Source organism: Crinia signifera, chromosome 4 (assembly GCF_055691185.1).
Source record: "Crinia signifera chromosome 4, ASM5569118v1, whole genome shotgun sequence".
Classification (NCBI taxonomy): Eukaryota; Metazoa; Chordata; class Amphibia; order Anura; family Myobatrachidae; genus Crinia; species Crinia signifera.
Genome location: NC_139220.1, coordinates 152,883,059 through 152,897,394, shown reverse-complemented (window position 1 = coordinate 152,897,394; position 14,336 = coordinate 152,883,059). Strand labels below are relative to the sequence as shown.

The 14,336-nt window shown below is 43.6% G+C and overlaps 1 protein-coding gene across 1 annotated transcript in view; it reads right to left on the bottom strand.

Annotated features, from left to right (window-relative positions):
- CAPZA2 (capping actin protein of muscle Z-line subunit alpha 2) overlaps window positions 1-14,117 on the bottom strand; it is a 43,859-nt gene extending 29,742 nt beyond the window's left edge. Inside the window, exon 1 of the mRNA XM_083182795.1 lies at window positions 13,985-14,117. Within this exon, the coding sequence (XP_083038921.1) occupies window positions 13,985-14,023 (39 nt within the window). The 5' untranslated portion in view covers window positions 14,024-14,117. The remainder of the gene's footprint in view (window positions 1-13,984) is intronic.
- Between the last annotated feature and the right edge of the window lie 219 nt (window positions 14,118-14,336).

The following is a 14,336-nucleotide window of genomic DNA, read 5'->3' as shown; positions in this document are numbered from 1 at the left end:
ATGTGAACAGCAGCAATTTCATTTGCAGCCGAGCAAGTAGGGAGAAACCAGTCACCATTGAATGTTTTTACCCTTGTTCGCAGCGCCATGGAGGCCGCTGGCGACTTCCAATGGCCAGGGAACGCCTGCACTTTCTGGTGAACTCCCAGAATATGGTGGTGGCACCCTCCAAAATGGGCAGCGACCGATCACAGGTGTTACATGCACAAAAAGGGTTTGGTCCACACGTGCGCATGCGTCTGCAATGTAGTAGCTGCTGATGAGACAGATTCCAGCATAGATTTCATACTAGTGGCCCAGGGTGGTTTCACCTTGTGAAAGACCACTAAGCTGTGGAGACATACATTGCTCACAAGTAACCTGAGATGTAGAGATTGGCTGCAAATCATACATGTTATTTTTCTCACCATTGTGGAGAAAATGACACCTCCCACACACCACACACACTGAACACTCTTAGTACAACAACCAAGACTGTGCAGTTATAGGCAGATATGTGACAATGCTTTTCAATATATATATATATATATATATATATATATATATATATATATATATATATATATATATATATATATATATATATATATATATATAGTGTTCATTCTAGTACCCGCTATATATGAAAACCTATGCAGTTCCTGTTCCCTGCCTGGGGTGTCACTGTCTGCTCTGGTATTTCTAGGACAGGTCTGGTTTGCATATCAGTGCTGATATACAGACCACACTGTGCTAGAATGACTACAGCAGACAGTGACACCCCAGGCAGGGAAGAGGAACTGCATGGGTTTTCATATATAGCGGGTGCTAGAATGAACACTATATATATATATATATATATATATATATATATATATATATATAAATATAAAACAAGATATGGGGGGTCCCCTTTCTGCGCTTTAGAACTATGGAGCAGCACCTCTGAGGGATCTTCTGTTAGGTAAGATCCAGGGAATAGAAATTAAAAAAGAAAGTGGGGTTTCAGAGGGCGCTAATATATCACAACAATTTTGATAAAAATGGTATTTATTACATCCTCAGTAAAAATTGTCATAAAAAAACACCTCTTAGGGTGTAATGTTTATACATAAACAATGAAAATAAAACTCTGGTGAGACATTATGAGTCGCAATTGGAACGATGACACTGGTGGTATAGTCAATTCAGAATGGAAGGCCCTTCCATTCTGAATTGACTATACCACCAGTGTCATCGTTCCAATTGCGACTCATAATGTCTCACCAGAGTTTTATTTTCATTGTTTATGTATAAACATTACACCCTAAGAGGTGTTTTTTTATGACAATTTTTACTAAGGATGTAATAAATACCATTTTTATCAAAATTGTTGTGATATATTAGCGCCCTCTGAAACCCCACTTTCTTTTTTCATATATATATATATATATATATATATATATATATATATATATATATATATATATATATATATATATATATATATATATATATATATATATATACAAAGGAGAGACCCTTTCCTGCGCTTATAGAATGAGAGCAGCACCTCTGAAGGGTCTTCTGCTAGACAAGACCCAATCAAATAGACATAAAGAAAAAGGGGGGATCAGAGTGCGCTAAAGAACAATGAATGTCACTTAAAAGGTTGTATATTTAATATAAAATATAAAAAGTACACATATACATTATGTACAATAAAAAAACCTTCTTTGGGGTATTACAAATATGCACAATACAACAATTGGTGAACTTTAGTAGGATTTGCTCGATTCAGAGAATTCTTAATCGCAGATACAAGGCCCAACGCGTTTCGTCAAATCATGACTTCATCAGGGGCAAGATATTGCAATCAGTAGTCACTATGGATATTCAATGCAATAAATACTTTAGGAATCAGGTGTCTCAGAGACAATCCGGTACGCTTCCAGCAATCAGAAAAAATGAGAGATATTTCTAGTTTGGTTTAACCAATTCAGGAAAATTAGCAGATGCAATGGAATCCTCCAAATAAATTAGTAAGTGCAGGAGCAGTCACATACAGCATAGGTTCACCAAAGTGAATCTTTGGTGAACCTATGCTGTATGTGACTGCTCCTGCACTTACTAATTTATTTGGAGGATTCCATTGCATCTGCTAATTTTTCTGAATTGGTTAAACCAAACTAGGAATATCTCTCATTTTTTCTGATTGCTGGAAGCATACCGGATTGTCTCTGAGACACCTGATTCCTAAAGTATTTATTGCATTGAATATCTATAGTGACTACTGATTGCAATATCTTGCCCCTGATGAAGTCATGATTTGACAAAACGGCGTTGGGCCTTGTATCTGCGATTAAGAATTCTCTGAATCAAGCAAATCCTACTAAAGTTCACCAATTGTTGTATTGTGCATATTTGTAATACCCCAAAGAAGGTTTTTTTTATTGTACATAATGTATATGTGTACTTTTTATATTTTATATTAAATATACAACCTTTTAAGTGACATTCATTGTTCTTTAGCGCACTCTAATCCCCCCTTTTTCTATATATATATATATATATATATATATATATATATATATATATATATATATATATACCGTATATACTCGAGTATAAGCCGAGTTTTTCAGCGTTTCTTTTAGCTGAAAAAGTCCCCAACTCGGCTTATACTCGAGTCAGTAGCTTCTGTCCTAAGTCCGGCCATCCAATTCGCTGCACGGCTCCACTTTGAGGAGAGGCGCGGCTACGGCAACATGGCCGCCGGCCTCCTGCACTATACATGTCCTCAGTGAAGGAGGCCGGCGGCCATGTTGCCGTAGCCGCGCCTTTATTCAAAGTGGAGCCGGGCAGCGAAGTGGACGGCAGGGCAGTGGCAGCAGCGGCTGCGTACCCCTCCCGTGGAGCCATTCAGCGGCGCACCCCAAGCCCCCTGGAGTCGGACGCTTGAGGAGGTAAGCGATGGCTGCTTCCTCTCCCCTCCATGTGTTTTGTCCCTTGCAGGGGGATCAGCTTGTGGTGTCACAGGGATGAGCAGGGGGATCACCCTGTGGTGTCCCAGGGGTGAGCAGGGGGATCAGCCTGTGGTGTCCCAGGGGTGAGCAGGGGAGCAGCCTGTGGTGTCCCAGGGGTGAGCAGGGGAGCAGCCTGTGGTGTCCTGCTATTGGGCAGGAGGAGCAGACTGTGGTGTCCTGCTATTATGCAGGGGGAGCCACCTGTGGTGTCCTGCTATTATGCAGGGGGAGCTATCTGTGGTGTCCTGCTATTAGACAGGGGGAGCAGCCTGTGGTGTCCTGCTATTATGCAGGGGGAGCCACCTGTGGTGTCCTGCTATTATGCAGGGGGAGCTATCTGTGGTGTCCTGCTATTAGACAGGGGGAGCAGCCTGTGGTGTCCTGCTATTAGGCAGGGGGAGCAGCCTGTGGTGTTCTGCTATTATGGAGGGGGAGACGACTGTTGTTTCCTGGTATTATTATACAGGGAAATGTACCAGTAGCTGCTGCATTTCCCACCCTAGGCTTATACTCGGGTCAATAAGTTTTCCCAGTTTTTTGTGGCAAAATTAGGTGCCTCGGCTTATATTCGGGTCGACTTATACTCGAGTATATACGGTATATATATAATTACAGACAGTGTTTACAATGCTAAAAGCAGTGGGGGAGACTCAGAGGTGTATGGGAAAACCGGCACACCCTTAAACCTTGTGTATACAATATATACACCACAGTGGCTGCAAGGCACACAGAAGCGCTAATTAGCACTATACCTGCTGTCACTGCTGAGTGATCTCTTCCCCCAAAGGCTGCACCACTGCGGAGTGGTTGCTGCTTGCTGTAATGGCGCCCACAGCATGAGGAAGAAGCAGGAAGCATTGTATAGGCGTGCTTCAGGCTCTGGTCCCACTCTGAGCTAAGCCCAGTCCCTGTAATGGTGCTCAGGACTATACTTATATTTATACTGGCACCTGTGTTAAAACAATGTTAACCTCAAAATCGGAACATGCCCTGGTGGTCCAGTGGCAGCCCCTGGCATCCAGTGTGAGCGGGGCTGTCAGCGGTCCCTGTCCAGGGACACCGCCGCTGCAGCCATCTTGCCGCACATGAATTGGGGTACCCCAGGTAACACTCACCACTGATGACTTCAGGCTGAGCCAGGGATGTGTGCACTGCAACGCAATGCCCGCGGTGACATCACCCTCTCAGGTCAGTGGACCTGCAGCAGGGATCAGTTCGGTACCTGAAGAGGCCGGCAACTGTCCCTTCCCCCGGCTTCCCTCGAAGCAGGGAAGCTGCTAAGCCCAAACAGCAACCCCAAAATAATAAAGTAAAATAAAACTGAAGAAAAACTCTCTGGAGCTCCAGGAGTGTGCATCCTCTCCTGAGGGGACATTTTCTAAAACTTACTTGGGGAGGGGAATGAGAAGGGAGGAGCCAGCACACCCTGGTTGAAGAAAATTGTGTGCCTGTCTCCTATTAGTTTAAAAGCGTTATTTATTTACATATATGAAGGTACATATATGTTAAGGAGGAAATTAAATTATGTGACAGGCAGATCCACCAAAACTGACGCAATTTATGGTGACAGGGATGTCGCTAATGTGCTCGCTGCTCCATACACAGAGCCCTTGTTAGTGAATCTGGCACTCAGCGGGCCATGCGAAAGGGGCAAATTGCTCTGCAATTGATAGCATTGAAACAGCTACAACTAATTAACACCCTTTGTACCTAAATTATGCCTCATTATCTCGCAGTATACATTAGCACCAAAAACATAATAAACCGACTATTTATTTTTCCAGTCATGATGAACAATATACCTTTTGAGACTCAGTATTCCTATTTATAGGCTAGCCTACTTTTCGGCTGTAGCACAACCTTAACTGGAGACACAGATGTTTATACTATACAAAGTGGTCAGAAATTAGTTCATGGAATCTCATCATTAAATGAAAGCTAAAATAACGTCTCTGCTCTATTCTTAGCAGAAGTTATACTAGTAGGTTTCACATTTTCTCCATTTTGCACTACACCATTTGCTTGCTTGCTCTACTGATGTTCTTTCATTGCAAACATTTTCTATAAAACTGCAATAATTCATTAAATATTTACTTGATCAAACCTGTTGCTAGACACCAATTATAAATGTTTTGCTGGCAAACAGAATGGAGTGCGATTTTACAGTATCAGTCATAACATTAAATAACTGCTAAATTGAGTTTGGTAAATCTGTACGTGATAAGTTGGGCATACCACACTATACGCAAAACAAAATATCAAGGAATTGGATCGCTCCTATCCAGAAAGAAGATGCAAAGGGCCAAATATAAAACATACTGTAATGTGAGGAAACTGGTGGGATGTCTGCATATTAGCCACAAGACATACAGCTATTTTTTGCTTTTGCCTTTCAAAGAAATGCCTACACCATGCCACCTGGCTGAAATTGCTGGTGCTCATACACGTTACAATTATTGTCCCATCTCGGTTTTGTGATGAGAAAAGATGCGACATTGTACACAATAATTTTAACGTGTATGGGCACCTTCAGACTTGGCTTAAATGTACTTATTGCTGCATTTCAGTGACTATACAGTATGTAATATACAAAAGACATGTTAACCAAGGGTTTCTGTCTATGTGTGTAACACATTACCACTTCCTGCCTAAACCAGTTGTGGGCTATCAGTTAAGCCTTGAAAAGGGTTCTATAGAAGAACAAAAACATTAGCATGTGATTTGGCTGTAGACAATTTTTATGTGGGGATTGTTTTATTTAAGAAAGCAATGAGTGCTCAGTTTTTCTTCTGATTCCTAGGTGTTTGTAACAGGGTTGATTGGTTTAAAGAAAACAGGGTTTTTTGTTTTGTTTTATTAAACCCTGTTTTTTTTTTTATATATGCTATGACCACAGGCACAAAAACATTACAAAAAAAAATCCCTGGTATTCCAGATTCTTGTAGTCTTCATCTAAGTTAGCTGAAACAATGCAGTAATTCCCACACATCTCAAAGATATAGAGGCCCACTTACTGAAGGATTTTATATGCAATGCGATCTGGGCGGGTATTACTGCCAAGGACCACATTGCAATATATCCTTTTGGGGGAATGTATGTACCTGCAAGGACTGAGGCTCTGCAATCTGCTTCACCAGGACCCTGGAGGTCTGTGCATGCGCGGTCAGTGCTACCCCGGTGACTGCACTGCCCAGCCGGCAGTAAGGTCTGTAGCCCATAGGCTACCGCCATCTCAGGTACTCAACTGTGGAACCCGCTGATGTGAAATACATTAGGCGGAGAAATGCATATTTGAGCTGTACATTCCGGTCTATGCTGCTATTTTATTGCATCACCGCAGATTACTGATTCCATTGGTGGTAACTATAACCTTCTCTGGCTAATGCTGACCACACATCAGAACAACTTTCCTCCAACCATCCAACTAGTTGGTTGGATGGAATAAAAACCTGGTACTGGATAGGAGCAAATGTAATTTGTAATTAAGTAATTTGTTTCCCAAATCGGAAAATGAACAACAGCTGTCACTCAGACAATGTACTCCAGTTGGACCTATTTGATTTAACCCCTTCCTGACAGAGCTAGTTTTTGCGTTCCTGACAGAGCCATTTTTTTCAAATCTGACATGTCTCACTTAAGTGGGGATAACTTTTTTTTGCTTTTACTTATCCCAGTGATTTTGAGATTGTTTTTTCGTGACACATTGTACTTCAAATTAGTGGTAAATTTGGGTCGATACAGTCTGTGTTTTTTTGTGAAAAATACCAAAATGTCGTGAAAAAATGGAAAATTTAGCGATTTGCAAAATGTTAAATTTTCTGCTTGTGAGACAAATAATCATACCACTCAAAATAGTTAATAACTAACATAGACCATATGTCTACTTTATGTTGCCATCATTATTTCAACTTCCTTTTAATTTTTTTGGACACTAGGAGGCTTCAAATATGAATAGCAAATTCTCAAATTTTCAAGAAAATTTCAAACACTGATTTTTTTAGGGACCAGTTCAGTTCTGATGTGACTTTGAGGGACTTGTATGTGAGACACCCCCATAAATGATGCCATTTCAAAAACTGCACCCCTCACAGTATTCAAAACAGCATTTTGGAAGTTTGTTAACCCTTTAGGTGTTTCACAGGAATTAAAACAAAGTGTAGGTGAAATTTCAAAATTTCATTTTTTTTGCAGATTTGCAAATTTAATACATTTTTCTAAGGAACACAGTACATTTTACTAGAGAAATGTGACTAAAAATTGATTCCCCCAATTCTTTGGTTTTCATAAATATCCTATATGTGGCCCTAGTGTGCACGGTGACCAAACCACAGGCTTCATAATAGAAGGAGCACCTACTTGATTTTGGAGCCTCCTTTTTATGAGATTATTTTTTAGGAACCATGTAGGTTTCTAGGCACCATAAGATGCTAAAAGTTAGGTACCCCCCCACAAGTGACCCCATTTTGCAAACTACACCCTTCAGGGAATTCATCTAGGGGTATAGTGTACATTTCAAACCCCCAGGGGTTTCACCAATTGTGGTACAACTGGGCAGTGAAAATGAAAAAAAAAAAATTTTCATTTTCACAGCTCAGTTGTATCAAAATTGGTGAAACCCCTGGGGGTTTGAAATGTACACTATACCCCTTGATGAATTCCCTGAAGGGTGTAGTTTGCAAAATGGGGTCACTTGTGGGGGGGTTCCACTGTATGGGTGTTTCGGGGGTCATTCAACCAGAATCTGTGCTGCAAAATCCAAAAATCACTCCTTCCCTTCTGAGTCCTGCCATGCACCCAACTGGTATTTTTTGGTCACACATGAGGCATTGCCGTACTCGGGAGAAATTGGGGCACAGATTTTGGGTGCTTTGTCTCCTTCATTCCTTGTGAAAATGAAAAATTTTGAGCCAGATCTGCATTTTTGTGTAAAAAAATGTAATTTTTTACACAAAAATGCAGTTCTGGCTCAAAATTTTTTATTTTCACAAGGAATGAAGGAGACAAAGCACCCCAAAATCTGTGCCCCAATTTCTCCCGAGTACGGCAATGCCTCACGTGTGACCAAAAAATACCAGTTGGGTGCATGGCAGGACTCAGAAGGGAAGGAGTGATTTTTGGTGGCGGAATGAATGGTGGGTGCTATGTCGCATTAGCAAGACCCCCGAAGCACCAATACAGTGGAACCCCCCCACAAGTGACCCCATTTTGGTCACCAGCTTTGGGAGGGGGGCTGGCGCTGCGGCTGGCGGGGGGGTGGGAGGGGTGCTGGCGCTGCGGCAGCCGGGTGGGTGGGAGGGAGGGGGGCTGCCGGGTGGGAGGGGGGGGGGGGGCTGGCGATCGTTGGTGATCGGTGCGGTATACGCACACACACACACACACACACACACACATATATATATATATATATATATATATATGTGTGTATATATATATATATATATATATATACATATATATACACACATATATATATATATATATATATATATATATATGTGTGTATATATATATATATATATATATATATATACACACACATTTGCACATTTTTTTATTTTATTTTATTTTTAACTTTTCCAGCAGCAGCATGATGCTGCTGCTGCTGCTGCTGCTGCTGCTGCGGGGGGGAGGGGGGAGGAGGGGAGCGTAGCGTGCGCTCCGGACGTAGCGGTTGAGCCGCTGGAGCTGCTGCTGCTGCCGGGTGAGTGCCCGGCGGGTGGGAGGGGGGTGCTGCCGCTCGGTGGTGATCGGTGCTGCACCGATCACCACCGTTTTCTGTGTTACCGAGCGGCTTAGCCGCCGGTAACACAGGAAACGCTGTGATTGACTGTTCAGATTTGAACAGCCAATCACAGCGATCGCCGACCGGGGGGGGCACCCCTGCCCCCCCTGGGCGACGAGGGGGGATGTCTGCTGTCAGGGACAGCAGACATCACCTAACTGTCACTGCGTCTCTAGACGCAGTGACAGTTAGAAACCATGACGTACATTTATGCCATGTGTCGGGAAGTACTTCCCGACCATGACGTAAATGTACGTCAAATGTCGGGAAGGGGTTAAACAATTTCACTGAATTTAATTGTCCATTCTCCTGAGTTTGTGAGATTGCTCATTGGCATTTGCTCCCATCCAGTGCCAGATTTTCAGTCGAACAAACCAACTAGTTGGATGGTTGGAGGAAAGTTGGTCTGAAGTGTGGCCAGCATTAAGGTGCGTACACACAGAGATGGTCGCTGATGAAAAGGAACCTCTGCTGGGGGAGCCGCAGATGTAATTAGCTGGTCGCAGGAGCAAGCTCCTGCGACCAGCGATTACAATGGGGCAGAAAACGGGAGCGCGCACCCAGCGAATTATCGCTGGTGCGCACTCCAATCACTGGCAATATGGTCGCCTGCGACCATATTCCCAGCGATTACAGACCCTATTGCCCCCGTGTGTACACAGCATAAGAACTGTTCCCACTAGAACTCATCCGAGCACATCTCTGGTAACAGAGGGAAGATCCATATCTGGACATTTAAACTCAGCTGGGAATATAAAGACCCAGAACATTGCATTGTACAGCCATTGTAGAGAATTTTTACATCCTTATGCAGGACTGGTAATTATAAAGGATCATTGCCTTGAGCTTTTAAATATATATGCCTAATTTTTCTGAGCCATTTTCCCAGCCTCTGAATAATAACCATATGCCAGCCTTGTGCGTTATATGTTGGATGTCTTGTTTTGTCTACTATTTTTATGAATTGTTGTGAAGTGCACTTCAAATTAAATCTTTTTATGAAATATAATTTTTTAAATAAATTCATATATTGTTGATGAGAATTTACATGGAATAATTATTGAGCTGCGCCTCCTAATAGTGCCTGTGAACAGATGCTTCAGACACTACACACACCATTTTATCTCAGGTACCAGATGCAATGCTGCCCCTTAATGATACATCAGCAAATATCACATCCTCTACAGAAAACTATGGGGGATATGACTGAGCAGGACAGGAGGGATCAGACATTCCTGCTGCAGTCCCTCTATCTTACATGCTGGAGTACTTAATATTTGCTGTTAACCGCCAAAAACCGGTGTCCCCAAAAGAATTAGCTGCAAATATTTAATGGCAAATGGGCCCAATAGGGATGTAAATCAGTTAAGAGGTGCTAAACCTGCCTGGCATCAAGCTTCTTCCCCAACATTCCCATAGGACAGGGAAAAAAAAATCAGTTAACATTCTTAAAGAGTAAACAACCCCAACACATTAAACAGGCAATACAAATAATTTTTTTGTGTTTATGCATTTCTCTCAAATTGATTTTATTTCGAAATTGTAAATTAATTATATCAAAGCCTAATAACTTTGCATTGTTAATGTTAGAAAGCATTAAGTTGATCAAGCTTTCTAAAGTAGCCCATACACGTGCATTTTTTGCCTTGCAATGTGCGCTCCAGCTAACATCACAAAGTTCAAAAAGTATGTGCAGTTTCTACTTTTTGTACTAGATTGCATAGCATCCAGTTTATTTATTAACAGTTTCTTATATAGCGCAGCATATTCCGTTGCGCTTTACAAAGGAGACAGTGATACAACAAAAAGGGTATTTACAGAGTCAAAATGTAGGAGGGCCCTGCTCGCAAGCTTACAATCTATAGGGAAATAGGCATTGATACATAAGGATAGATAATGTATTCTTTATTGCACCAATTCCACCAGAATGCAAGGTTCTGTGACTGGTTCTGGAATTTGATAAGCTTGCCTGAAGAGATGAGTTTTTAGGGAACGTTTATAGGTTTGGAGACTGGAGGAGAGTCTTATTGTGTTTGGGAGGGCATTCCACAGAGTGGGTACAGCCCGAAGAATCCAGTTCAAAATGCAGTGTTTTAGCATGTTGCATTGATTTTGAACTAGATGCGATTTAGTACAAAGTACGGCCTGCACATCACGTTAATTTTTTTTTCCCATTAAATGTTAATGCAAAAAAAGTTGGTTTAAACCAAACAACATTGTTTTTTATTTCCAACCCTGGTTTAAACTCATTCCTGAAACATCTAATGAAAACAGCCACCTCATCTTTCAGCTGAAATGTGAGTGCAGGTCTCTAATTTAGAGATTCTAATCCTGGGGTAGCCAACTCCAGTCCTCGAGAGCTACCAACAGTGCATGTTTTCCAGATCTCCTCACAGAATCACAAGTGAACTGATTAGCTCCACCTGTGGATCATTTAAAATGTGTCACTACCCCTTTTACACCACCGCAAAACCCGAGTCTTTGGCGGGTCAGAGGCGATGTAAATGGGACACACCGTGTCCCTTTACACAGGACTTCTACCCAGGTCCTGACCTGGGTAGAACACGGCTAGGACCTGGGTAGAGGGCAGTGTAAATGGGTACGCCGGGTCATCCGACCCGGCTCCCATTTACATCGATGGGGGACATACAACCTGCGGACTGCAGCGTCCGCAGGTTGGACAGGGGGGGTGGGGGGCACAGACAGCCTGCTATACTCTGCAGACAGCAGTGAATGGATGCCTGTGTGCGGCATCCATTCACCTCCCGGACGACGGCTTGGTGCTGGGCTGCCCCCCAGCACGGCGATCGGTGTTTCCGACGGGGATCACCGTGGTCCCAGCGCTCTGAGATGATGTCACCTCCAAGCGCCGCTGCTTCGATTACACTGCGGGTGGGCACCACAGTGTAAATCCCGGATCCAACCCGGCTTGGATCCTTCTTCCAAATGCCGGGTCAGATCCGGGATTTTTGGTGTAAAAGGGGTATAAGTAATGATTACACCTCTGCAGCAGCTAGGTTGCCTGAAAAATGTCGGTAGCGCTCGAGGACTAGAGTTGGCTACAACTGCTCTAATCTATAAAAGGGATTATACAGGTTGAGTATCCCTTATCCAAATTATTCTGAAAACCATACATTTCAGAAAGTAAAAAAATATATATAATTTTTTTTGCTAAAAGCACTACAGGGGACATCTGTAACTGGCACTACTGAAGGACATGATATGTAACTGGCACTAAATATGCAAGACAATTATTGATTGGCATTCAAATTCAGTACCTGAGATAGTACACAAACTTTGTTTCATGCTTTGTTTTAAGCACAAATAAAATAGATGTGGGTGTGTGTCTATTTCATGTTTTTGATGTTGTTATACAACATAAATGCAAGACACCCCAAGATACATGATTAAAATATTCAGAAATACAGAATAATTCATAATCCAATATGATTCCGGTCCTGAGCATTTTGGATAATGGATACTCAACCTGTATTGTAAAGAAAATTGCATAATAATTCTTTAATTACAAACAATAAGGTATCCTTAATTGGAGTGCACTAGCACAGGAACATGTACTTCCTTGGTGCATATACATGTTACAATTATTCCTTGTGTTTTCCTCCTATATACCTATAGATTGTAAACTTGCAGCAGGGCCCTCTAACCTCCAAGTCTGTCTGTCGTTACCCAGTTTGTTTTATCACTGTCTACAATTGTAAAGCGCAACAGAATCAGCTGCGCTATATAGGAAACTGTAAATAAATAATAAATTGTATACAATATCACACCTTAAGGTATTGAGGTCTGTAGTAAAAGGTGGATGTCCGTAATACAGATACCACATGGAGGGAGGCAGCAGAGCTTCCACATAAGGTAGTCGGATTTGGGGGTCAAATCTTATGTATATGAAATGTAATATTTAAACTGCCTTACACCCCCGCCCCCCCCTCCCAACTCCAAAGGAAGAATGTACAAAATGAGCTATTTCCAGTTTGGGAGTCACTTATGCTGCCCATACACTCTTGAGACATTGTATACAATCCTTCGATTTCAACCTCATCTGGCCGAGAAATTGAATGATTGTATGCACAAAATGTGTACCATTCGACGCGATGCGCATCAAGCAGTGCTAATGGGGGGGGGGGGGGGGGAGCCGGGGCACCAAGCAGTGCTAATGGGGGAGGCGGCACCGAGCAGTAGGTTTTTTTTTGGGGGGGGGGGGGGGGGGGTGCTATCAGGCAGTGCTTTAAAGGGGTGGGGGAGCAATATTAGTCAGTACTTTGAGGAGGTGGGGGTGCCATCAGGCCCCACACCATCGATGGTTCCTGCCATCGCTTAGCCACACATGTGCAGAGCAACGGGATGGGTCGCTTCGGGCAGCCTGCCCGGCCGGGATCCGTGCGGATGCGCAGAAGAAACTTTAGCCATCAATCCAGTTTAAGTTTATTTTGCGCATGCGCACACCTCCTGGCCCCCAACTTTTACCATCGGAAGCCATCCATCGATGGCATATAACTATTCGATCATCCACTATCGATGCCCAAAACATCGAGCACTAGGTCCCAACCATCGATGTTTTGGGAACATCGATAGCCGATGACCATCCCTAGGTGGGGGGGGGGGGGGGGTGCTATTAGGCAGTGCTTTAAATGGGTGGGGGAGCAATTAGGTAGTGCTTTAAATGGGTGGGGGAGCAATTAGGCAGTACTTTAAATGGGTGGGGGAGCAATTAGGCAGTACTTTAAGGAGGTAGGGGGGGGGGGCTATCAGGCAGGAAGGAGGGCAGTGCTGCACAGAAACGGCAGCAATGCACACACAGTGCAGAGGGAAACATGCTGCTGCTAAGGAAGAGGTGACGGCTGCTGAAAGCAGGCATGTGGGACACGTAGCGCAGACAGAAGCCGGGATGACAGCCTATGCACACCTGTGTGGGCCCCCGGTCTCCAATAGAGCCCTCGGTCCCCGCCCTTGTGCTTCCTATTTTTGGCAAAGGCCGTACATGGAGCGGACACAGTGGCGGGTGAGATGGCCGCAGCCTATCCCTAGCTGAGCTGACACCCAGGGGCCAAACGGAAGTCACCCAGCCCCTAACCAAGTGCATCCACGCCACCAGTCACCCGCCCCTACACGAACAGCACCGTGCGTGGCCAAAGCCGCCAATCTACTCGGACTACTCTCCCGCCCGGTCACTGACAGCACCATGTATCACACCACCCACCTTCTCCTCGTCAGAGAGCTGCTCGTCCATATCCGCCATCTTCTTTCCCCTCTTCCTAACTGACTGGCTGTGCGCGCCCCTGGGGCGGAGCCTGACGTCAGGAAGTGGGCACACTGCGGGAGAGGAGGGAGCGCGCACGGCAAACGGGGACGAGCATTTCGAGCATAATCGCGTGTTCTCTCTCTGGAGTTCTTTGGCTCTGAGCTATATTTAATTTTTGCATACTACTAAAAAATGACGGTTTCTGCTATGTACTTTCACTTTGAGCTGTGACAGGTTTTTCTTTCACTTTGAGATGACAGGTTTTTCTTTCACTTTGAGATGTGACAGGTTTTTCTTTCACTTTGAGATG